The sequence below is a fragment of the Bacillus rossius genome, chromosome 3 (genome assembly GCF_032445375.1).
Source record: "Bacillus rossius redtenbacheri isolate Brsri chromosome 3, Brsri_v3, whole genome shotgun sequence".
Taxonomy (NCBI): Eukaryota; Metazoa; Arthropoda; class Insecta; order Phasmatodea; family Bacillidae; genus Bacillus; species Bacillus rossius.
The window spans coordinates 111,464,032-111,491,824 of NC_086332.1; the positions used below are offsets into that span (position 1 = coordinate 111,464,032).

The 27,793-nt window shown below is 37.7% G+C and overlaps 1 protein-coding gene across 3 annotated transcripts in view; it reads right to left on the minus strand.

The window, feature by feature from the left end:
- LOC134531132 (kinesin-like protein Klp98A) overlaps positions 1–27,793 on the minus strand; it is a 211,020-nt gene that overhangs the window by 16,551 nt on the left and 166,676 nt on the right. For all 3 annotated transcript variants that reach the window (XM_063366715.1, XM_063366717.1, XM_063366716.1), the window contains 8 exons: positions 25,417–25,505; positions 23,085–23,577; positions 13,916–14,080; positions 9,172–9,305; positions 3,851–3,934; positions 3,728–3,767; positions 3,472–3,529; positions 480–655 (listed from right to left, as the gene is read on the minus strand). In XM_063366715.1, the coding sequence (XP_063222785.1) occupies positions 480–655; positions 3,472–3,529; positions 3,728–3,767; positions 3,851–3,934; positions 9,172–9,305; positions 13,916–14,080; positions 23,085–23,577; positions 25,417–25,505 (1,239 nt within the window). The remainder of the gene's footprint in view (positions 1–479; positions 656–3,471; positions 3,530–3,727; positions 3,768–3,850; positions 3,935–9,171; positions 9,306–13,915; positions 14,081–23,084; positions 23,578–25,416; positions 25,506–27,793) is intronic.

Genomic DNA, 27,793 nt, shown 5'->3' on the forward strand with positions numbered 1-27,793 from the left:
TCGTAGCAAATTGTTGACATGGTAGGAAACTAAATGTGTGAACACCGGTGAATTTACACCTCTAAACCGCCCATATGAAGAACTGCTTTAAGGTGACTTGCCTATTCAGGGGTGTGTTTGTGTTAGTGAGATGTGATGATGGTACTTCTAATGCGATGTTGTCTTTAAGCACAAGGCTGTGGACTAGCACGCAGTCTTCTTGTCGTGCATAGGGTAACTATGAGTTCTGAGCGGTAACAAGACATTACAGAGCGAAGAAATGAAGATTAAGGCATAATGAAAGTCCTTTTGAGTGCTTTCAAGAATATGTACTGGGTGTTTCATGCCTATAAATTATTCTGAAAACATGTGTTTTAGCTATTTTCACTCTTCTAAAAAAAAACCATTTTAAAAACAAAATATGGAAACAGAACTACAGACAATTAAAAAAAAAATAATTCCAAAGGTGTATTTGACGAGGGCCCCAGGCGATCACTCACCAGCCTGCCGTACTTGTCGACCATGGACAGATGGAGCTCGCGGAACCTCTTGTAGCGCCTCATGAGCGTCCAGCGGTCTCCCCCGACGCTCACGTGAACCTCGTACTCGTAGTGGGTGGACGAGCCCGTGCCGCGCAGCACGTAGCTGGGTATGTGGATCCATATGCCGGACTTGTCTGTCTCCACCGGCAACACACACCACCACCGTCTCACTGCGTGCTCATGAGCGTGTGATACTATGTTATTTCTTCATACACAGATTGATTGCATTCAAAATAAAAATAAAATTACAATATACATATGTTAAAAATGATAAATCGTTGAAAGAAACTAAGTAGATGCAAATACTGCATAGTAAAAAAATTAAAGTACTCTGCAAGACCAGCTAAATAACCACCAACAGATAAATATTAAAGACAATTATTTTGCTTCACAATTTAAATGACCATAAGTGAGTATTATTAAATCAGGAAAAATGTTTTTGAAATAGTTAAGTTAAATGCACCTGGTCTATAGTGTAAACAAAATTTAAATGTTGAATCAGACTTTTTAATCTGTTTCTAGGAAGCCTCCAATGCAATCGGAACAAATTTTTCTCAAGTTGTAATTGGACAAATAATGTTGAGCTGTAAAAATTAAAAATATAAACACAATACTGACATTGTGCTACAAACAATGATTAGATCTCACCTATACATCCCACTCTTGCACACTGAGCACTACTTTACTACATTTACAATTCACATCATGGAAGCACTGCCAATTAACAAAGCACACCATGGCTGCATTGACAATGAACAAAATACACCAAGGTTGCATTGCCAATACACAAAGCACAAAATGGATGAAATACCAATGCATAAAGCACACTATGGATGAAATGTCAATGCACAAAGCACACCACGGATGAAATGAAATGCCAATGCACAAAGCACATCATAGATGCATTGCCAATGAATATAATAATGGAAGCAATTACAATGCACAAACACCGCCAGTGATAAAATGTCAATGCACCATTCACATCATGGATGTACTGCCAATTCACAAACCATACCATGGATGAAATGATAATACACTAAGCACACCATGGCTGAATTGCAAATTCACAAAGATACAATGGATGAAATGCCCATTCCCAAAGCACATCACTGATGAAATGTCAATGCATAATGCAAACCACAGATGCCATGTCAATGCACAAAGCAAACCACAGATGCAATGCAATGCACAAAGCAAACCACAGATGTAATGCCAATGCACAAAGCATACCACTAATGACTGACAGCCAGAGGGAAGAAGAAAGGAAATGGGAGGGCTACTTTGACAAACTCTCTTTCACTCCCACTCCCCAAACGCTTTTCAAAATATTATTCTGCCTCATCTGTCACACCCATGCCAGTTCAGGAGGCAGTCACAAGTGACATCAGGGATGCAGTTTAGAAGCAAAGCATGACACCGGTCAGAATGGCTTGGTGCTACAATGAAAAAGTAAGCAACCAGAGTACATTAGAGATTTGCCAATAAATTTAAACAGTTATATATACAAAAAAAGTTGGTAGATAACTTTTTTGTGCGTAATACAATTTTCAATAAGTTTTAATTCTATGCATTTTTTCTCTACGATGCACTGTTTACGAGATACGTACGAGGAGAAAGTCATGAAAATGCAAAGTGAGTGCCTATTATTGTAGGAATTCGTGTAAAGATAAATTTTTTTTTAGATAATATCATTTTTCAACTTCAAAGCATCACAAATCACATTATTTTTGGAGTTTACCGCTATCGCAAATTTTTCAGGTGTCTAGCAATAGCACATGCTGACAAGAGTTAATAGTTTATGTATATCCTATATATCATACATAAAAAGTTGTGCGAGTGATAATAATTAATGAAGAATTGCACACCTTTTTACACCCTTGATATTACACTAAGTGAATATCTATTGAAAACTTCTGCAGAAGAACAACAAATGCAAGGGACATATGAGTTAAAACTTATAAATAGCCCTTAAATAAATAAAAGTCACATTAAAAAAATCAACGTAGCATGTAAGACAGAGCCTCCAAGTGTGCTGAGTATTTGTTCTGGTAGTTTTGCAATAGATATATGGCCATGAGCAAGGCCTCAACCTGCTGATCTCAATACCCACAAGCAAGGTTACGTAGAGCTATAAATATATGCTTACATTTATTTGGTAGGAACAAGTTCAAATTCTGGTTTCCTAAACTCATTCCATGTAAATCCTGAGATGATAAAGGATAACAGTATGGCCGACTATGCTCAACATGCTTGCGTTATATAATTGTCTTTAATGGATTTGCTTCAAAACAAAACAAAAAAAATAAGCAGTATACTACAGGTGTTCAGACAAAAACTGAATGGGTAGCAGAAATGCCAAAACAAGCAGTTATTGTTAAGGTGCATATGTCCGGAAACAGAACCCTGCAAAGTTGCAGGTTCAATTTGAGGACCAGTTATGGCCACAGAGACAGGAATTTCAGGCAGTCAAACAGCCACCTAGCACCTACTGTAACAATATGTCACGAACAACCTACGTGAGCATGGAACCAGTCTATACACCAGCCCCAAATGCACCTGTCTTACATGCAACTATCATTTATTACGTATCACTTTGTACATATTGAATGCTCGAACCCATTGGATTCTGCATAATTTGCAAATACAACATTATGGAATGTTACTCCTACAGAAAATTTAACTACACACAGAAATTAAGATGAAGATCATTTGCTTCCCGAGGTATCAGGACATCTCGCACACTTGTAAAGCAGCTTCAAAAGGTCAGAGATATTAACAGCATTCAATGAAACATTACAACATCAAAGAGAAGTAACTGACTATTGAATATTAATTTTATATAACGTGATATATATAATTATGATATAAATGCTATATACTCATATTATAGAACATACTATGTTATTAAATTAAGAGTAGTTTTGAAAATATGTTGTGAATGTGAACTTACCGCGCTGAGGAGATGAAAGACTCACATTGCAAAAAATTGCACTTTCGCTATCTACACACTGCAAACAAAATATAAAACAAAATTAACAAACAAAATTAACTGACAGAAACTTGAAATCAGAAAATATATGAATGCTTGGTTAATATATATAACAAAATAGAACAGTAAACTAAAACCTCTAAACAAAAATATAGGAAATTTTCGGAAAAAAAAGAAGCATGAAAAATAATTTCAATAAAGTTAAGTAGACACTCACGGATTCTGCTGGAGTAAGTGGGGAGAATGGTGATAAAGCCCTGGAAACGAAAACAGAACTTGGTGAGAGCACTCAACAGCACAGTACACGGCACGTAACTGCTTAGCCTGCACAGTTACTTACGCTGCCATCTCAATGTACCTCCTGTCTGGGTCGAAGCTGTGCTGGGAGAACTTATGATCTAGCTTTGGGAGAATATCTGAAGCCCTGCAACAAAAGTGGTTACAGAACTTGTGAAAATCTACATTAATCACTACTTACACCAGCAAAAAAAAAAACACAAAAAATTACAGTAATTAATTAATCAAGCACCATTAATTGCTTCAAAAAACGTAATTTTGTCACTCGACACTTCTTTAGTTTCCTGGTGAATAGGGGTCACTGGCAGTAAATTGGGGCTGCCTTTTAAGAATGGTCCAGGTTAATGAGAGACAGCTATTGGTCCTGACTTACTGAAGGTTCGTTGGTGGTGTCTGGGGGAAATGGGTGAATTATCTGCAGTGAGAGATCCGGTGTAGTGGCTGTCTGGATGCTCTCATGGAACAAGGATCTGTCGTACGGCTCTGCTGTGATTGTCTTCTGGTCACCTCCCGAGGACTGGGGGTAGCTAAATACCAACTGGCGCAGGGAGAAGTTTGAGAGCGGTCTCTGTTCTGCTGTGTCTACGGGAGTGAACCTTGGCAATGCCCGAGGTTGAATACCCGAAGGGATGGGCCTTGGTGGATTCTTGTCCCTGTTTCGGTGTGTGAATACTGGCTTGGAAGGTCACCTCATGTGATGTGCAGTGCACATGTCGTACAAGGTGGGGTTTCCCCACGTCTCCCCGGTCCCGAAATGAGCATTCAAGATTTGAATAACCTTAGTTTACTGAATGATGCAGAGGCGTGGGGTGACAGGCTACTCTTACACACTGGTCTGGAACAACACACCTTCCCTACTAATACAGCCTGTAGCTAGGCAGGTCCTAAGTCTGACTATAGATTATAGTCTCTCGCCACTACTCTCACTACTCTCACAACTCTCTCCGCTCTACTACAGCTGGGGCCGGACACTTGTGTCATGACTCAGCTCGTGTAAACTCTTGATGCTCTCGGCGCTGGACACTGCCACGGGCGGTCGGACGTACGAGACCCAGGCCCAGGCTGAGGGCGAGCAAATGACGTAGGAAGGGGTGTGTGTCTTGTGGTTGCCGACCCCTTCTGGGAATTCCAGGCTACTGTGGCGGCGTGTGCACTCGGCCTGCCTGGTGGGAGGGGGGTGAGCTCCGGCTGCCTCGTCGGCCCTCGGCGCGATTGCCCAGGGCAACCGGAGATGTGGGCGGGGTCGCCCTGGCAGATGGCACGGGCTAGCTCGCTCAACTGTCACGCCCAAACATACATGTAGGAAGAAACAGTCTGAAGGTTTAATGACCAAAGACAAGAACGTCATGTTGCACATCAATGTGGCTACGTAAACCAGTGATATTTATGTTTCGTTAACTAATAATCTACAGTGACTAGTTTATCTCGGAAATTGTCTAAAACCTTCATTGGTCAATTATTTTGAATGTTTATCAGCTGATTATGGTCATAAATTGGCCAACTTAAGTTATAAATACCGTGTTTTATCGCATAATCGTCGCACATTTTATACTAAAATCAAGTTTGAAAAGTAGGGGTGTGACGATTATGTGAAAAAAAGGATTTTTTGTTAGGTAAGGATCTTTATAAAAACAAAACCTATTCAAGTTAAGTACAATCATTTAAAAAGTAGAGTATACAAAATGACGCCAAACAATTAAAATTAATAAGTCATTCAACAAAAACATTTTGTTCAACTTCAAATAGATAAAACAAAACTGTGACGCGAACGTGAGTCGGAGCGCATAACTATCGTAGAACACACCACAAGAAAGCGTGGGCTATCAAATGTAGTTTTACCATGGCACTAGACAGAGAGCGCATGTTGCATGCAATCGGCGAGATATTGATATTCGACTAAGTGCACGTGCTTCATACGGGAATCAACATAACCAAACATGAATGATTCCAACTAGCGGTGGCTACATTTTTATAAGCGGTACACAGCGGCGACGAAGACGAAAAGATAAAAGTTATAACGTTTGAAAACATCTTTAAAAGAAAATTTACACATCAGAGAAATTCGTATTTCCCTTAATTAAATAAGTAAGTGGTAACATCCGAATGAATATTAGATTTCAACTTTAAAATACATTGTTTTACACAGGAAAACTACCTACACAAAGAGCTCGGAATCTAAAAACAACATGCAAAATTAATGTGAGAAATTTTTTTTCTCCAAATTTTGATGTCCTCAAAAAAGGGTGTGTGATTATGCGCATGTGACGACTATGCAATAAAACACGGTAAGATAATTTAAAACAAAAATCTAAAATGTTTTTTACAATTTTTTGTGTTTTGTTTATGTCCTTACATTTACAATTCCAATCAATATGTACTTATTTTATTAAATTCCATTGGTAAAGGAATGTGCTACATTTTCTTGGATAGTATTGGTTTTGTCAAAACTAGACCAAATATAGCTCAAATTAATGGCTGGGTTAGCAATGTATACTACATACATAATTTTTACACCATTCATGGTGCATGCCTTACATGAAATTTGATACTGGTGCATGGCAAAAATGCACAGCACAAGTTCTGTCAAGCTTCAAGGTTAGTTAACCTGCTGCTGCTTAATGGACGATGAAGATCTTGCACATGGTATGTGAATTTGTGTTTCTTTGAGAAAAATGTTGCAATGACTATCAAGGTTTGCAGTTACGATCATCTACGGTTGCTGAAAAAACCTAAAATTACTAAAAATGCTTAGGAAATGGGAAATTAAGCTGTGGGAAGAAAGTACGTTGCAGCGGAAAGTCTGGAGGAATAAAATATTTGTTTCGAGTGATAGTAGTATTGCAACATAAATGTTATTTGAGAAGAGAGAATTTGTTACATTGTCTTCTTCAGCAATTCCAATTTTTTTTATAATCTTTGTAGCTTTATTTAAATATATATATATATTTGCGATTGCAGATTTTTTAGGTTTATAATAAGGATTATACATGAAAAAATAAATTTTTGAATTTTATATGTATGAAAAATATTAAAATAGGTATAAATTTCTAATATACATATATAACATTATTTTTGTTGATTTGGAGTTGAAATGCGGTTATCTAACTACGCATTTTCATCTTTTACACAACTTCCTAAAAAATTTGGCTTTAATTATATGAATGTTAAGTTTTCAAGACTTTCTTGGCAAAAGTACCTCTAAAACGATGTATTATAGAGAAAAATGTATAAAATAAAAACTTGTAAAAATAATTATGAAAAAAAAAAATTCTCTACTAAATTTTTGTAATCCTTCCATTGTAACTCCAAGCCTTTGCTACAACTCTGAATTACGGGAAGAGCTTAGTTAAAAAACTACACAGTCTGCCTCTAATCCGTGACACTTATGTCACTTTTGACTGACTTCTAAACCGGCACAAGCAAGCCGTGAAAGACAAGGCAAGGAAATTGTGGGGGAAACGAAGAGACAGCTCTGTGACCACGTCTGTCGCAGCATTCTTTATTTTTACTTTTCATATGCTTGATTTTATTCTTCAGTGGCAAAACAATATTTTTTTATTCATATCTGCCACTTCCTGTTTTTAAAAAAGTAGTGTAAATCACTCGTACTGAAGAAAGTGGCCCAAGAAAAAAACTTGTAAATACCACTAAACCTGAAAGAAGCCCGTGTTTAAGTGTTCACTATGCTATCTTTTTTATGACTAAATTTAACAATGACAGAATTATTCTGCACCGTAGTATTAATAATGCAATAAGGTAAGACATTTGTAAAATAAATTTCTGTGAAGTTCTTTTTAAGCATAAAGTTATGATTTAATTTTTTTTTTTTAAAGATTTTAAGTAATTGAACTAAAGTGCACATAAAATAAAATAACCTTGCTTTTTACTGTGAGATTTGTAAAAAATAACATAGCTTTTAAGAAAAAAATACCTAACCTTCCTCTTTTTAGGTCTCTACATTAACCATAACCAAAATTAATTTTTTATTTAAATACTACTTAATTTATTTTTATAGGCAGATGTTTTGTGAGAATTTGATAGTCTAAAACTTAAGCGCATGCATATTCTCACCTTAATGTAAACACAAGCCGTAACACAGCATGCCGTGTATATCTTTGCCAGCTACTAGGCCCACATTGTGACCACATACACTCACGGTACAAAAGTAAAGAATGTGTGTGGTGCAAGGTAAAAGCAATGCAGGGCTGTGATGGCTTGCCCTCCCACCTGACTGTGCTCCTTGTTTACAAGTGCTTCTATAGCTAACATGCTCAGTGTTACCACTCACATGTTTACTTCTGTATAGTGGTGCAATATGACAGTGATCATGAAGAAACAATAATCACATGTGTGTGAGATATGTATCTTGTAATTTAATGTTGTTTGGGTTCTCAAATATACAATAATACAACTGCTGTGGTCGCTAGCCGCCAGGCAGGCAGTAAGATTCATGTGGTGGTTTGAACAATCCTGCTAACTGAGAAAGGACAGCTGGCCACATTCCCCTCATTTTGTTACAACCCTGCATTCGCTTTCATCTGCGCCTGTGCCCTGTGTATTCAAGGCCACAAGAATAGAATAATGGATCTGAAAATATAAGCTAACATTTCAATAAAATATCCTTTGGTTTTTGCTACAGAATGTGCTTCATGCTTATAGTGTCCTGACTTATTTTGGTGACAAGGGGACGTCATAATATACCAACAAGGTATAATTTTTCTTGCAAGAAATCTGACAATTTAATAAATTAAATCTCAATAAAATAAAGTGATATTTCTTGCTCGAGAAGGCTGAACACAGACTTCATGTGAAATATTTTATTTTTTGGTTTGGAGGTTGGAAATGGGTAATGGCTATCATTTTCCTGGACACTGTGGAGGGTTTAAAAATAAAAAGTTGACTGCATATAACCTTTGAATATATATACTGTATAGAAGTCGCGAGTGGATAGGATTTACTCTACGTTTTTCTGAAGCGTATGAGCAGCAGCTTGGGAACTTCACCGCTGCAGTGCGCTGCCGTAACGCCCTGTATCGTCTTAGTTGTTATTTACACGTTAGAGCGCAGCACTGTCGCCCGCTGTCATTCCCCGCACCCCCCACCTATCATTCACTGCAGCTCAAGGTCGTTGAGCGGGAGGGGGAAGGGGTGTTTGAAGAGTTCGACACTTGTCCGCTAGGGACCACCACAAGTCGATGCCCTAGAGATGGTGGCGATTGCGGCGGTGAATTAACCAACTACCTCAAAACCGTATTAGAAATTTTAACCTGGGCTGGCGACTTCTATACAGTATATATATTCAAAGATATAACTGAGAAATACTTGCATAGCAGTGTTAACAATGCTGCAAAATGATGTACTGACCCGTCGTCCACAGAAGTCGACACATCGTCAGAGTCTTCGCTGCTTTCATTGCCGTCCACCTCTGACAGCTTCAGGGGATGATGCTCCAGTGCTCTCTCGAGCCGCACGTACTGCTTCTGGAGGTCCTGCAATAACTGGAGGGAAGAACGCTCATCAGCATCTCTGCACACACCAGCCGATGACGACAACATTGCTGCCAATGTCTAGACACATCCATCAGTAATAACAATTTTCATGCAATCAAACAAGTGTAAAACGAACGTGGTACACTGAACCATATATTATGTACACAGTGTCATATAAACTGGTACACTAAAGGATTCAGTCACAAATTATTGTATCCTATACTCAAAATTATGGTACTGGACAGCAAATTATTACAGTAGCACTGGAGTGGCAGTGGGATGCAGAGACGGTATTTATATCGGTTTCAGACAACTAGTATTTGAAAAATTATATATTTTACTTGTTCAATGTGTTTTATTATTATTATTATTATTATTATTATTATTATTATTATTATTATTATTATTATTAAACTTGTTAGATAATTAACATTACATTTATAAAGCATATTAAAATAAACTCTTGTCACTGGTGTATGGCAGAAGCTGCAAGAAGAAAAAAGATAACCAAGAGTCTTGGGGCCCCGTGCTGATTCAGCATTCAAAACAAAAACTTCCATTGTTCTGTCCTAATGTCCTCACTCTAAAAGCCTTCAAGGCCACAAGACCGGTACTAGACATCACCCTCTCTCTCATTCCTCCAGCACTGACTAGCAGAGTTTTTTCATCACTCCCAGCTCTCACCCCCTTCATCAATAGGATGTTTTTTCCTCAATGTGTACTTCAGAAATGCCTCACAGCCTCAGCATTTTTATCCCAGTCCAAAAAATTTTTTATATTATAACAACTACTGACACTATAAAAAACTGTGCTACTTGTGGCCAGGTGACTTGTATCTGGTCTAAGTATGAAGAGAGGTGCTGATGACACATGTTAAACAAACACACTATATGTATGGGCATACTGTATCTTTGATGTGACTTGAAATTGAGTGGAGGTTAACCTAAATATGTAAACCAAAAACCGGTGAACAATATTTAAGAACTGGAACTGAACAGAGAATCGGGATAAAAGTAGAACCGACACATCACTAGCAGAAACTTAAGCAACACAGCTTTCCAGCAGTTGAGCATCTGCATAGTGGAGTGCTTTCATGCGGTCGAGTATCCGCCTAGTGGTGTGCTTTGTGCGGTTGAGTATCCGCCTAGTGGTGTGCTTTGTGCGGTCGAGTATCCGCCTAATGGTGTGCTTTGTGCGGTCGAGTATCCACCTAGTGGTGTGCTTTGTGCGGTTGAGTATCCGCCTAGTGGTGTGCTTTGTGCGGTTAGTATCCGCCTAATTGTGTGCTTTGTGCGGTCGAGTGTCCGTCTAGTGGTGTGCTTTGTGCGGTTGAGTATCCGCCTAATTGTGTGCTTTGTGCGGTCGAGTGTCCGTCTAGTGGTGTGCTTCATGCAGTCGAGTGTCCGTCTAGTGGTGTGCTTCACGCAGTCGAGTGTCCGTCTAGTGGTGTGCTTCATGCAGTCGCGTGTCCGCCTAGTGGTGTGCTTCATGCAGTCGAGTGTCCGCCTAGTGGTGTGCTTCAAGCAGTCGAGTGTCCGTCTAGTGGTGTGCTTCATGCAGTCGAGTGTCCGCCTAGTGGTGTGCTTCATGCAGTCGAGTGTCCGTCTAGTGGTGTGCTTCATGCAGTCGAGTGTCCATCTAGTGGTGTGCTGCATGCAGTCGAGTGTCCGTCTAGTGGTGTGCTTCATGCAGTCGTGTGTTCGCCTAATGGTGTGCTTCATGCAGTCGAGTATCCGCCTAGTGGTGTGCTTTGTGCGGTTCAGTATCCACCTAATGGTGTGCTTTGTGCGGTTGAGTATCCGCCTAATGGTGTGCTTTGTGCGGTTGAGTATCGCACTAATGATGTGTTTCATGCAGTCGAGTATCCGCCTAGTGGTGTGCTTTGTGCGGTTCAGTATCCGCCTAATGGTGTGCTTTGTGCGATCGAGTATCCGCCTAATGGTGTGCTTTGTGCGGTTGAGTATCCGCCTAATGGTGTTTTTCATGCAGTCGAGTGTCCGCCTAGTGGTGTGCTTCATGCAGTCGAGTGTCCGTCTAGTGGTGTGCTTCATGCAGTCGAGTGTCCGCCTAATGGTGTGCTTCATGCAGTCGAGTATCCGCCTAGTGGTGTGCTTTGTGCGGTTCAGTATCCGCCTAATGGTGTGCTTTGTGCGATTGAGTATCCACCTAATGGTGTGCTTTGTGCGGTTGAGTATCCGCCTAATGGTGTGTTTCATGCAGTCGAGTGTCCGCCTAGTGGTGTGCTTCATGCAGTCGAGTATCCGCCTAATGGTGTGCTTTGTGCGGTTCAGTATCCGCCTAATGGTGTGCTTTGTGCGATTGAGTATCCGCCTAATGGTGTGATTTGTGCGGTTGAGTATCCGCCTAATGGTGTGCTTTGTGCGGTTGAGTATCCGCCTAATGGTGTGCTTCGTGCGGTTGAGTATCCGCCTAATGATGTGTTTCATGCAGTCGAGTATCCGCCTAATGGTGTGCTTCATGCAGTCGAGTATCCGCCTAATGGTGTGCTTTGTGCGGTTGAGTATCCGCCTAATGGTGTTTTTCATGCAGTCGAGTGTCCGCCTAGTGGTGTGCTTCATGCAGTCGAGTGTCCATCTAGTGGTGTGCTTCATGCAGTCGAGTGTCCGCCTAATGGTGTGCTTCATGCAGTCGAGTATCCGCCTAGTGGTGTGCTTTGTGCGGTTCAGTATCCGCCTAATGGTGTGCTTTGTGCGATTGAGTATCCACCTAATGGTGTGCTTTGTGCGGTTGAGTATCCGCCTAATGGTGTGTTTCATGCAGTCGAGTGTCCGCCTAGTGGTGTGCTTCATGCAGTCGAGTGTCCGCCTAATGGTGTGCTTTGTGCGGTTTAGTATCCGCCTAATGGTGTGCTTTGTGCGATTGAGTATCCGCCTAATGGTGTGCTTTGTGCGGTTGAGTATCCGCCTAATGGTGTGTTTCATGCAGTCGAGTGTCCGCCTAGTGGTGTGCTTCATGCAGTCGAGTGTCCGTCTAGTGGTGTGCTTCATGCAGTCGAGTGTCCGCCTAGTGGTGTGCTTCATGCAGTCGGGTATCCGTCCCAGTTCATCATAACCAATACCCCAGGGACCTTATCTTTTGCAATACTTTATTTAAACATTTAAAACCTTTTTATGTTTGTCCTTGGGGCTTACCTCGGCTGGTGGGCTGTTTAATTGTTTTATTAATTCTGTAATGAGGCTTTAATCATCAACTACATTTATTAACTCTTTAACGAGTCTTTAATCATTAACTACATAACGCTTTGTGTGGCAACGTGTGTGGACCACACTGCAACTTAGATTCGTGTATTGGGGCTATTTTTTCCTGCTTATTAAGGAAATACATGTACGAGGGCATGTAAACTCTGAATATATCAAAATGTGCGAGTTAAACTGAATTCTCTTCTGACCATGTGCCGACCATCTCTCGTTAGTGGGTTTGTGGGACACCTTAAGAGCTCACTCAAGTCGTACATAGGTGCAATACAAGGGTGCCCGACGCTGAGAGCGGGCCAGGTCGTGGTAAGTTATGTTTGGAAAGCTAAGAGGGTACATATTTCAATCCCACATGGACTACGTCACACCCTGAGAGGGGTTTCAGCCTGGTCCATGTGCCCTTTAGATACAGTGGTGCCCATTACTAACTTTTGATACTAAGCCATCTGCCTAGCAGACCCTCAATGTAAGAGAAGTTATATTCCCGTATGTATAATTTATTTGCATTAAAAATTATTTAATTAACTATAGATAATGAAACTTAAAATTCAGCATATTTATTAATTTTTATTATTAATTTTAAAATATCTATGCTAATTTACTAAATTAAATAATTAATAATATACACATGTTTATGTTAATATTGAATACTGAATATTTGTTAAAAAAAATTTAATTAATTTATTTTATACTTTACAAACCATATTTATAACATCACTCCAGTCCTTTTATTATATTTCAATTAATTATTTGAATGCAAAATTGAAGTTAGTTTTTTAAATACACCAACTAAGGGAGTACGTATAACTTCTAAAGTGTGTACTTAAGTACACACACATTTTTTTTCTTCAAAATACTGCATGAAAAAAAGAAAAAGAAAACAGGGAACAAAGGTTGAAGTGAAGTTAAGTTATATGGTTGCAATATTTTGATGCAATAATCCATAAAACTTATTTTTTTTTAAATTTTTTTTGGTAAGTTCAATAAAATCCTCTTAAAAAAAAATCCTACTCAAAGAAATTTCCTGCATAATAAGTTGAAAAAATTTTGCACATGACCTATTAATACGTAAAATTTTACAAATTTTTTTTTATAATAAGTCTACATTTCTATGTAGGTACCTTGAAAAACTTCTCAACAGGGATTAAATTTACTGTAATCGGTAATTACATAAAGCAACAATCTATTTTATTATTTTTAAAGACCTTCAAGTAATAATTTGTTAGCACAAAGTAAAAGATAAAAAAAATTTGCAAAACAGTTGTAAACTTGCCCAGAAAACTATGCAACAACATAGTAATACTTTAAAAATAGAATTTTCCTTGTAAAGAATCAGAAGAAAAGGAGCAAATGAAACAAAAGAGCTGGACTTGTTCGCTCAGGAAGCCCAGACACAGGACTCACAGCGATCTGGGCATTGACTATAGTCTTGTCACAATCGTTCTCCAGGCTGTGCATTATCAGCATCTTCTGGTCAGCGATGCGCTGGAAGAGCTGCTTCATGGCCCGCATCGCATCCCCCACACACTTCACGTTCTCCGGCAGGCTGTCCGTCCTGATCAGCGGGTACTGCCAACACAACAAAGCACATGTCCACATCAACGGACTGTGTATTTCACAAAGTGAAGAACCAAATAAGTAAAATGGCTCTACAATACAATGCAAACATGGACAATAAAACACAATAGCTAATAGCATATTGATATGGATGAACTGAATGCAAAACTGTACATGAAATAATTATATATATATAAAAAAATTACACATTATCAACATAAAAGTACAAAAAAAGTCAAGGCTATTCTTAATTCTGCCGAAACCATTATTTTTTCTTAAAATTTTAAACATTACAATCATATATAAAATTGCAGTTTGTTGTAAAAATGTTAAATTATAACAAAAAATTTAAATTTATGGTTCATTCGTAAGAAATTCCAGTGATATCAGGTGGTATAGATTAAGGAGATGATGTGCAGTCAGGAGTGTATGCACTGGTTCATTGGAGAAGGGGACGATAGAATCTCTTGTCTGCCTTTGCTTTAAAATTCTTTCCTTTTTTTGGTGGGAATGATACTTTTATAGCAGTTGTTAGGACTTTGAGGAGGGGGGGGGGGGGGGGAGGAGGATACCTGCCTGTAACGACATTCATTCCTAAAGCAATAGTTGAAACAAAGGCTTGAGTTTCATGCTGCGAAGTTTGACACTTTCTCTCTGTGTTTCATGATATGATAAGCCAAAAACACTAAAAAACACAAGTGTCTTTGCTGCTTGAAAATAGGTCACAGTTTCTGTATGGAGACATTTTAAAAACCTTAAGAAAAGACAGATTTTTTTAGCAGTAACTTTTCATTACATCAAGAACATCCTGTAAAGAAATTTATGATCCTGCTTTGTAATAAACTAGTGATCATTTAATTTTCAATTTATTCAATATTCTTACATGCCATCTCAAAAGGCAGTCAGAGTTCAACTTCAATCCACTGCTTACTATTAATGAAACTAAACTTAGAAAATTTTCACTCCTACCCACTTTTCCCAGAGGTATGAAGAAGAAGAAGAAAAAAAAAAAAAAAAAAAAAAAAAGCTACTTTTAATTTTAAATGTACACATGTAGAACTTTACAATCTCACGTGTCATCATTGAATATGTTTTTCTTTCTTTAGTAAGAGGCAGTTTCAGGATAAAATAATTGAACAGCTGAGTGGAAAAAGGTTAATATTCCATATATACATGTTTTGAGAAAAATAGGAAAAACTGATTTGTACGAAAACTACAGTTTGGATTAAAAACTTCACTATTGAGCAACTGTAGGTGTAGTAGTATACAGCAAAAGTACACAATATCCGAGTCCATAGTCAAAGTAAGTAAAGAAATACGAATAATTGAAAGTGCCGGAATGTTATCCTTTTTCCACTAATCAACAAACAGTCAAAAAAAGTAATAATAAATAATGTTTGCAACCCCAAAGCATAAGAAATTATGCATTAAAGACAAGACATTAATATACTAAACATAATAAATTTATTTTTGCACGCATTTGAGGCAATTAATAGTCATATATAATATTTTGACAGCATTCATATTGAGTGGAAGGATAACATTCCTGGAATTTTATCCTTCATCTCAATGAAATATTCATCATTTTCAACAATGGCCTACCACTGCAATATTATCCTTCTTACACTAAATGGATAGAGTATAAGAAATACTACAAATTGGCTATCTCAGGTTCATTTCGCCATTTTTAGGAATGTTATCCTTTTTCCACTCAGCTGTTCAGTTAATTTGAAATGTTAATTTCATCTCTTGCCAAAATAGTGAAATTTAAGCTTCCAGCTTGACGTGTAGTTAAAGGTTTTTTGTTCGGTAAAAAACAATTTGTACTACAATAGACACAACTAAAATCGTTCTCATGGAATTAAACAAATACCTAATCTTAAATTGTAAATGCTTACTACAGTAAAACCCAGTTGTAACAACACGTTTATTGTGACCATCTCTCAATTACCACTACCTATTACAATTCCTTTTCGAGGAGCCGTAAAAAATTTGTTATAAAACTTCAAATATGCTCAAAATTCATTGAAGCACATTGTACTATGTTTCTCTTGACAAGAAGTGTACTGCACATGGTGCAGTAGACACCACCTCCCCCTGTCTGATTATCTTCATCCTCCTTTCACAAATAACAGTTCCGTACAATCAGGCATGATTCCTGCCGCCCACCCGCTTTCTCCTGGACATGCCGTCTATCTATGCGCTGTCCTCTCTGTTTGCTTCTGTTATTATGACTTGGATTTGCACAATTTTGTATTTCTCATAGTTCTGATTATTATTTGTTGACAACATACAAAACACTATTTAGGTAGATTTCAAAGAAAGACAACCTAATGTAGCAGTTACCATGGTGCAACTTCCAAAATATTTTTAGACAATTTTTCGTTTGCAGAGACCCCAAAACCATAGTCAAATCAAGAGTTTATACACACACACAAACAAAAACACAACACACACAAACACACAGCGGGACAGGGAGAAATAGAGGAAAATGAGGGGGGGGGGGGGAGAGAGAGAGAGAGAATTCAAACAATTCGTACTCCAGCTATCCGAACATCTTTAAGTAAATAAAAATACTTAATTTTATTACATTAATGAGTTATGTAGCTTTGTTCGGCAGTTATTAGTTGTTACTATATGATCAGTTATTCATGCTTTGTTGGGCTCTCCTTTCAGTGAGTGTACCGTAGCAGCTACAGCATATGCAGACGATGAGTAATAAATCAAGTGAGCCTTTAGTCCTTGCCAAATGCCAGTCAAGACTGTGTTCTTCACCAGATTAAGTTTTTCGTTATTCATTCTGTCTTCAGTGTATGTTTTTGTTTCATGAGGGTGTTTTATTTTTCTGTGGATTATATATCTAAAAGAAAATGTATTGTGTTATCATTGGCAGACAAAATAAAAATCCTTGACAAGTGGATAAAGGAAAGACTGGCAAGCAGTTAGCTGAGGAGTTTGGCGTTGGATCACCAACAATTTCGGACATAAAAAAAAAGTCTTCAATTTTAAATTTAGTGTCTGACCTTGAGAATGAAGATGGTAGTTCTTCTAGAAAAGTGATGAAAACAGCAGAGTTCTTAAAGAGGCCGTATTCAAGTGGTTTTTGCAGCAGGGAACATTGGGCAACCCTCTTTCAGGGCCGATTATTTGTGAAAAAGCAAAACTTTTAGCCTAGAAAACTGACACTTGTCTTTATTTAAAGCGAGTAATGGGTGGCTATGGAACTTCCAAAGCAAGACAAGGTATTCGAGAGTTGATTTAAGTTGCTAGAAACTTACAGGAGACCCTTAAGCAGCAGAAAAATTCACTGAAAGATTCAAAAGTGAAGATGTTTTGTATGACCCCGAGTTTGTGTATAATGCAGACAAGACTGGCCTTATTTGAAAGGCTTTGCCCAAACCACTCTAGCTTCTGAAAGGGACAGTATTGCGCCTGACCATAAGGTAATCAAAGACTGTGTATTACTGTGCTGAATTGTGCCAACTTTACAGGAAATCACAAAATTCCTCTCCTGTTGATAGGCAAATAAAATAAAAGCTTTTAAAACTAAAATTACTTCCCATCTTTTGCAAAAATCAAACAAAGGCCTTGATGACGGCTGCTTTGTTTACCCAAATGGTATATAAATCAATTTTCATACCCGAGGGAAAAAAATATCAGAAGGCTATAAAAAATGAAGGCAGTGAGGTTATGTTGATTCTGCATAAGGCACCCATCCACCCCACAGAAAACATTTTTGACAGAAAAAACAGACATTTAAAACCCCTTTTCCTGCCGTCATGCCAGTGTGCTGCAGCCAATGGACTAATTAATTAAACTATGAAGCGACACTGCAAAAGACTACTGTTGAGGAAGCTTTTCATAGAAGACGAAAATGAAGAAGGCATTGTGGCTCAATACCAAAGAATTAACTTAAATGATTTCTCTTATATGGTGGTGGAAGCATGGAATTTGGTGAAAACACACACATTAAAAAGAGCTTGGAACAAACTGAAAGGCATTTCAACTAAGAAGGAAAAACAGAAAGAGAAAGAAGAATAATAAAAATGTGAAATTGAAGATAAAGAAAGGGAAGCAAAAGAAGGTGAGGTTGATGTGTCGCTCGAGAACATAAGAGACATTCTCTTAAATAAATTCCTGGTTGCTCCAAATGCAGTGGAGAAGACTTAGGCGATGAGCTTGCTTGTGGATGTTCGGATTCTGTGTATCAAATTCTAAATGAAGATCAGCTAACTCAAAGTGTAACTCAAATAGAAAAAACTGATAACCAAGAGGAACGATGTGGCTACTGAACCAGATGCGGGACCATCAGCTAGTGAGACATTTGCATATCTAGAGACTGCATTATCTTGGATGGAGCTGCAGTCTGAATGTGACCACATCCGCTGCTCACTGTCACGGGACTTGGCCTAAACATTATTTTTATATTATTATATAGTGGCTAGCGAGCTGTAGCTTTTAACTGTTTACTTTAGCTTAGCAGCTAGCGTGTATTATGGACTGAGTGGTGTGGTGGGCAGAACTTTGGTCACCCCTGTTTTTGCTACGTGTTGAATGGTGTATTTCCGGTGAGCGACGCTTGGCGGGTGGCAGTGGACTACGGCCAGACGCTCATTCAACCACACAGTAGAATATTATTTTTTTTAACCCAAAATTCGCATATGGGTTGAAGTACATTTTTTACACTAAAGATCGGCACAAAATACGCGACCCATACGCAGGTAAATAAAGTAACTGCTGTAATTTTGTCCAAATCACTTCCTAGCTAATACAAAAAATATAGTAATGGAAAATCTTGGCCAAGTTCTTTAATGGACAAAATTCATCCAAAGGGCATAAATAGGGAAGGTTTTTTGAAAAATAGAAAAATTGTTGACTTTCATAATATGATGAACATCATTTCAGTTTGAACATATTATAACTAGTAGGAGTAATAAAAAAAACTTCTGTCAAAATATATTTTTGATATCACCAACCATTACTATAAGTATAAAAACAAGGATTGGAGGACAAAAAAAACATAACTCCTTGGAAGCCACATAATTGAATCCATTCAAATTGTATATAAATCATATAATTTTTACCTCAAAATTTTTTGTCTGAAACAATTTTTGATACAACTAACAATTGCTGAAATGGGTGAAATAAACAGGGGTTAAAAGACAAAAAAATCCTAACTCCTTTATCAGGTAAGATGTAAAATCTATAATAATAAATTGTAACTCTTCTAGAATTTACTAAAACTTTGGTCTAAGACAATTCTTGCTAAGACGAATCATTACTTAAGTCAAGGGGTTGAAAAAACAGGGGATGTAATAAAAAAACAACTAAAACTTCCGTACCATGTTGCAACGTTACTGGTCTTGATTAATAGTATTAATAATATTTACCAATACTCTTTGAATGTTTACTTGCGTTTTATACACAAATAATAATAATAATTACCATTACCATTACATACAGAGGTAGGAATACTAGAATAAATAGTTGCTATGTAATTTATATAATACCATATCCATTTATTAACTTAACACATGGGCCACAATTCCGTAGAATTCTCAATTGCATTATTAATATTATTAATCTGAAATTAGTGACATGCGTCTGATTATCAGCTGGATCAATCACAGGATATAATGACGGAACAGAAATGTAATTACAAGAGTCTATTGTCCCAAATGTTAAATAGTATTTCTTCAAGTTACTGTGTATATGTTGCAAAGACTATACATATTGTTAGTTCACGTGAGGGTTCAATGAAAATAATTATATTACCACGGCTATAACTCAGGGTCAGCTTAGAGAAACTATACACTAAGACCATTGGTTTTTGAATTCTAATTCCAGACGAAAATGTTTTGATTTAGGTAGTTTAAATTGTTTGGCAATAATAAATAAGACATTTCGAATTGATTGAAAATTCGTATGATGACAAAATAAATTAACATATTTCAATGTCCTTGATGATGTCCAAAGCCGCGTCTTTTGCAAGGCAAAAACGTATTTATTAAATACGTGGCCAAACTGTCAATTACTATAATATTTGATACTCACAAACAATTTGTGAGTCTGGTGAATATGTCGATATATATAGAAACTGAAGCTAAAAACTTACATTTTCTATCACCAAAATAATAAGTGGCGAATTAGTAAAAACCATACGACGATGATGCCTTATTACATTCTCTCTATAACAATTAAAATTTAATTAAATCTCCTGACCTGAACCAGCTGCTGATTGGCTGAAGAACATTTAAGACATATGGCCTTCAGATAACAACCCGTGGCAAAGATCAAGGTAAGATATAATTAAATTAAAATAATTAAATTTAAAAACATACGTTAACCAAAGAGATTACAAACATATTATAAGTCCGTGCTGAAAACAAAGAAAATAACAAACAATATTATAGGTTAATGTTCAAAATAAATATTTCAAACTGTTATTATATCGTTGGACTGGGAAAATAAGTGTTTGTAAAATAGTCTGTTGCTGTAGATATCAAATGCGGAAAATAAACATTACACAATTGTTAATATTAATTAAAATAAACAATAATAAAAATAGTTAATGTGTTGGAACTCTTGTTACCGCACAATGTACACTATCTAATCCGTTCTTATTTAATTTAAACTTTCTAAGTATTGTCTAAAATGTTTTTCTTAAGTAAATTTTATGTAACCAACCATTACTGCAAGGGATGGAATTAAGGTTTCAAACAAAAAAATTCATATCTTGTTTAGTAGGTATATTATCAAACCCATTATAATATACTGTAAAATTTTTAAACATTATCTAAAACCTTTGGCTAATACAATTTTTCATGAAACAAACTAGTACCGTAAAAACATGGGTTGAAATAAAAATAATTAACACTTCCTTGCCATTAAATTCATTAGAATATATTTCAAACCATATTTCAAAAAATTTAATATCATTTCCTTGGGCCAAAGAAATTTGTTTTAAGAATTATAATGAAATAAGTTTTTAATAATATTTAAAAAAAATTAACAGTGGATTACTGGGCCCATATTAAAATAAGTTTAAAAGCAACATAACCAAATTGCTATAAATACAGCATCCTTGTGCATGTTCAGCGATGCTCGTTTTACATTAGAATTATTTTGGAAAGGCAATTGGCAGCACTGAATTTCCAAAAATTGCTGCTGAAACGTTTGTAACTTTTTCTGTTAATGAAATTATTTTTATTTTTAATATAATATATAATCATATCATTGAAATTTAAACTACACTTTAATACCTATGAGGTATCTTTCTGTACGTGTATCAATAACCAAAATGCCCGGTAAGGTAAAACATTACTGATCTAAAAGTACTGTTCAGACAATATAATCACTTAACTGAAATTAATTTGCAGTAGAATTCATATACAAATACTTCGCTTGTAACGACTAACCGCTTTTAACGACAATAATGTTAGGTACTGAGAAAATAAACGTTTAGTGCGACTCCGTTTTAAGTGACCAACTGCTTATAGCGACCATTAATTATAAATATTATATTACGTCCGGTTAAAATGACGCACAATGTTTTGTTTACACAACCTACCAATACCTCGGCACCCCAACTTCACCCCGCCCCCTTTATTGGCGCGTGAATCACAGTTAGTATTTGTCACATGTTATGACAATTATAATTATGCGTGTGTCGACGATGCTGTCGCCACTTGTGAAGAACCGTCTGATGAAAACATTGTGGAAAATATCATCGCCAATGACGCGAATGGCAAAGATAGCGATGGTGAAAATGACGAACCAGCGAAGAATCACCCTACCGTGAGTGCGTCTGATGTTCTGAATGCTGCGGAAACGCTCAATGCGTTTGTTCAAATTTATTAGATATAGCGCACAACTTTAATCAATGTTGATACGTTTACCCGTGTACCACGAACAAATTTTGCCGACATAATGCAAATTTATCTCAAATATTTTCATATAATTACAAGTTTTTTCACAAAACGTCTTTTCTGGATCACATTGAAGTTTTTCTCCACAATACGCTACTCAATTGTCCACTGTTCATATTATAAACAAGTCGTATTCGAGTGGTCTCGATAGGCTACGTGTAGCCAAAAATGGTGATCAGTATGGTGTAAATAAAAAATAGTTTCCCCTGCATATTTAAAGAATGGGCGAACGCAAGTACATTTAAAATGTTATCAAAATTAAACATAAATTACCGCCACAAATACGTATGTACATTATAGCAGCAAATTCAATATTTTTACGTCTAATTTTTATCGTTCACGTTTCGGACATTTTGATCGAGTAAGGTTCGTAAGACTACCACTAGATAGAACTCTGTGGACTAAATTTTTCCATAGAAAGTGAGAAAATTTCGTTCCAGCTTTAGCAACTGCGATACTAAATGATACGTAGTGATCTTTGATGCGCCAGACTCGTTATTTTTCGTTTATTTACTTTTGACAGTAAAAATAATTTTGTGTTATTAAGTTTCAAATGTGCTTCAATAAGAAATACGTACATAAAAATGGGTGAAAAACGCTGTAAAAAACGTAAGGCATTATCTGTGCGAAATAAACTGTACATTATTGAAAAGGTAGACTCCAACCCCACTGTCCCGCACGTTTTAATAGCAAAGGAACTGGGAATTGTAACATCCACATTAAGTACAATATTAAACAAGCTGAACAATCTTTTTTCTCAAGCTGCGAATACGTCACAAAGTATTAAACGCCTGAAAAAAAGGCTAAATACGCCGATGTCGAAGAACCATTAATAGAAAGTTTATACATGTGTAGTGCATTAAAAAATAATATCTGCCATTTGCTCATAAAAATGTTGCTTTGAGTATTTTCATTCTTTCTTTCCTTGGCTTAGGCCTATGTGTAGTTTTAAGATTTTGCTTTTGAGTATGTATTGCCAATATAAAAGTTTTCCCAGATATAAAGTTTCCCCTGTATAGTGAACATATAAACTACTCCCTTCAGATTCATTGTAACAGGGTTGTACTGTACATAGTTGGTCAGGCTACCTTCCTGATGATGGCGGCAGGCGGCCGGCGCACCCGCGGCACGTATTGCATGGGCGTGTACGCCGGGGAAGGGACCTCCACGGGTCCGTCGCTGCTGCCGGCGACTGGGGAGGCGTCTGCCGCGACCGGGGCTGCGACAACTGGGGAGGCGTCTGCCGCGACCGGGGCTGCGACAACTGGGGAGGCGTCTGCCGCGACCGGGGCTGCGACAACTGGGGAGGCGTCTGCCGCGACGGGGGCTCCGTCGTACGCGGAGGTGTCTCCGGTGACCAGGTCTCCGTCCCCGAGTGGGTCGTCCGGAGACGCGGCTGTGTGGGAGGCCTCTCCTGCAGCCGGGGCGCCGGGGGAGGTGGCCGTGTGGAAGGTATCCCCGGTGCCTGGCGTGCTGGACAGGGTGACGGTAGTCAGCTCCTGCCCCTCCGGCAGCTCCGAGGAGGCGTCCCCGGTGCTCGGGTCGTCGCTCGGCACCGCGGCCCTCAGGTCCAGGGACAGGCTGCGGCACAGAACAACATGAATACTGCACCGTTGCTGTCTTGCTCGTAAACACTCAAGAAGTAGATGTGTATGTGCGAGAGCAAGCAGCTAGCAAGATGGCACTATTGTAAGCATTACAACTGGGCAGCATAGTCTCCAGGGTTGGCAAACTACTTTAGCTAACCCGAACACTTTCGAAATCATGCTTCAGACAACTTTCAAATTATGAAATAAGTCCCAATATTTTATTTGTTTGGACATTTGTATAACAGGTATTATGTAAATAGAATTTCGTGCAATGGCAGGCAAAAACAATGTTCAGATTAAATAGAATCTGTTATAAACAATACACAACAAATTTGAAATTTAAAATAAACATCTCTTAAGTTTTCAAAGCTTCCCAGACTCAAATAAATATGATATGAATAAATAATAGTTGCAGCTTAGGGAATACTTCACCTAGTAAACAGTTCACAATACTTTTTTTTTGGGATAAAATTACAAATAGACTTTTGAAGTGATACTTCTTTGCTGAGGGGGCAATAATTTTCGAGCGTTACGAAAATTCCGTTCACATGAGGGGAAACAGCTAGATATGTGGTGAGGGAACTGGGAAAGGTAGAAATGATGCAGCATACTTTCACACTTGCACATTTGCACTCTTGCACATTTGCTCACTAGTACACTCACACATTTGCACACTTGCGCTCTTGCATATTTTCCCACTTGTACACTGGCACACTTGTGCACTGGCACACTTGCAGACTTGTGCTCTTGCCATCTTGCAAACTTGCACACTACCCCACTCGTGAATTTGAGCATTCATGTCCTCGCACTCTTTCGGCTCATGTGCACTTGAATATGCATGGTTGTTTCTTGGGGGTGGCGCGTCAAGCTATCCCCACTCTGGGGCCATTGGCGCGGTCGGTGATCGCTGGAGCAGCCTTGAGCGGGCTCCACGTGGAGGCGTGCGGCTCAGGTTTAATCATACAATGTAGGGATGGGTGGGTTGTGGCGGTAGGGACCCTCCTGTGCCAGATGCCACGGGCTATATTCACAAGAATATATTGTCCTTACATGTACATATTATTTTAATTACTTGTATAAATCAGAAGTGTTAAACAGTGTTATGCAAGTATTGTTTTAGCTGTGTAACTAAATATTTTTGCAGGTATAATGCTTTCCACACTTTAAATTGACACTGGTAATTATTGTCACTAATTATTACTTAATTAAATCACATACTGTATTATAGTTATGAGCCCACGAGCGTGTCGATATGCTACGTCCAACCAAGAGGCGTGAATATTTCTCAATAGGAATGTAGCTGTGGGCGACAGTGGCTCAACAAAGTAGCATTAGGCTAGGACCGGTTCGTACGCCATGCTGTCACTTTCACATGCCAGATACCTACCTCAAACTCCAGACATCCATATGGACAATTAGTTAAGCTGTATAAACTACTTAATTATCGGCAAACTTCAAGTTCGAGAATTATTAAAATTAAAAATTAATTGTACTTTGCGCAAGTTTATTTTAAATGTAGAAGAAAAAATTGTTTATTAGTACTTTTTTTTTGTTTAAGGAATCTAGAATTTATTCATGTGGAAAAGAGTTATTTCATTTGAGAGCATTCCCACATCCTTACTATTCTTAATTATTATCTCTTGTTCTATTTAAAAGAAATACTAAAATGCATCTCTATCTATACTTAATAAGCAAGTAGTTTCACTTCTGTCAAACGTGGACTCCATGCACACATTTTTTTTATATGAAAATTTTTATTTAATTGTAAAATAAAACAGGTAACATATTTGCAAATTTCAACACCACAAAAAATACACAAATTGACACTTACGACTGTTTTCTTTCTGCTATTTTCTGCAACTGTTCCTGTGTTCTTGATGAAAGGGTTTTCCTCATAGCTTCTAGTTTGGCCGCATCAGCCTGACATACAAAGCACAGTTATTCAATACTATACCATGAAGTTATTCTCATTTTCTGCTCTGAAATCATTGATGTCCACAAACAAATAAAAACATGACACACCAAAATTGAGAAAAACAAAGTAAAAAATCACCTACTAAGGGGCTAGATAAGAAAAAATAGAAAATAAAATAAATTTTAAGCTGCTAACTAACTAAACATAACAAAACAAGTAGTCATTACTCAGTGACAGTGAAGGTAACAGAAACAATGAGACATATAAAATACTACATACTGTTAAAACTAGCTATCAGAGTGTACAATGGCGTAAATAGTAGAGATGGATCGGATCTCAATAAGCCAAGACAAGCTAAGCTGAGTTGACTGAAATTGAATCAGCTCACAAATTGAGTCAAAGAGGTAAATAGTTCAAGATTCATCATACATTCAGTTGTGTTGAATGGACACTGGCAAGCAACATATCATTTTTGTGGTTGGATCGTGATATACACTCGAAAAACCTCAAAAAAATATGTATTTAAATTATATTTATTTTATTTAAAAAGTGCGGCCCCTCACCTGGCACTATCTAATTCCATGTTTCTTTCAAAATTTTTCAAAGTATTCTCACTGATTGTTTAGAACAAATTGAACTTAGTCCATAAACTTTACAATTTTACATTTAAAAAATATTTATATAGTAATGTATATTTATGATCAATTTACTATAGTATATCTCCTGGACATAATTTGGTATAACAAACATGGCATTTGAAACATTAAAAAAATACTTAAAAATTATTTCAACAAAAGCTAAACATAAAAACAAGGCATGTAAAACTAAATTACGTAGTGTCAGGGTGGGGGGGAGGGGTGATTTCTAGCAAGAGAGAGAGCGAGTTGGTACCACTGAGTGAAAAGGCACACGGATCTTGAACAACATTTGCTCAAGGAGTGACATCACCGTACAGAGTGTGTGCTAGACTAGATTCTTTCAGACTTGTGTTTGAACAAAGAACTGGCCCGCGCTCGGCATGGGCTTGCTTAGGTATGCAAATACACTCTGACTCTTAAGGCATCCCACACACCTTGCTCTTTGTACTCATCCCCACATGAATAAACAATAACTCCTGTATTTCTGAGTACATCGTTAATTTTCAGCATCACACTTTCTACAGACAACTGCCAACCTACCGAGTTAAAAATCTTGAGGTGTTTAAGAGATTATCTCTAGCTTCAGAGAATTGGTTTTTATTTCAGAAAAAATATGCTAAATACGAATTGATACATATAGTTGATATGGCCAATAGCCGCACCGCTGCTTAATTGATGATGGGGTGACTAGAGAAGTCTGGAAATGGAATGAGCCCAGTAACATATACAAAAAATATCCAACTTTGTGCAAGTTTGCAACATGGCAATACCAAATTGTCTCCCAAAACATGCAACAAAAACAAATTTTATAAAATTTAAAAAAAAAACTTATCTTATTTTCTGCTGCATTTGTTAACTTTGATCATGTTTTGCTTACAACTCTGTTCTTGTGTTGCGAATGATAGGCATTAACGTCTTGCTCTCAAGAAATTAATCTGTGAATCTGGCTTGCCTTGGATTTCACTAGCGTCCACAAATAAATTCAGTTTCTTATTAGATTAGAGCCAGTTCCCGCTGTCAATTTTCTCTATCCGGAATGTCGCTCGTCGTTTTTCATAGTCCGAAACAATCAAAATAATCCTTGCACTACTATTCAACAGTCAGGTTACGAATGCCACACCGCGCCACACCCAGCAACACATCGACGGTCGTGCACAAAGGCCACCACTTGGGCAGCATGACGTCACATGGGCAGCATGACGTCACAAGGGCAGGCGGTGGCAGTGTGATGGTGTTGCACTCAGTCAGTCTCAAAGTACTTCTGCCGTGCAGCTCTGAGCTGCTGAGGGGTTTATATCTCCCACGTCATAACAACTCCGCGTTTCTCGATTATTCCAAGCTAACCTTGTTCGGAACCGTCCGAAATTTGGTTAATGGCTCACGGGTCACCGGTCTTCGTTCAGCACCTAGAACCTTCCCAGCTACTGGAGTTAAAGTTTGTGTGGGTTGCCTGTCTCACAGGGACGATCAATGCCACAAGGAGTGTTGCTGGTGGCGAACATATCAGGAATACAAAACATGAACATCTTAGGGTAGGTGTTCCAGTGTCATGGGACACCGGTAACTAAGTTTTTTTTTTTAAGTTTATTGTGGCCCTCTTTAGAATTTTTAAATTTAATTGTGGCTCCTTCAATGTTACTGAATGTGGCACCAAC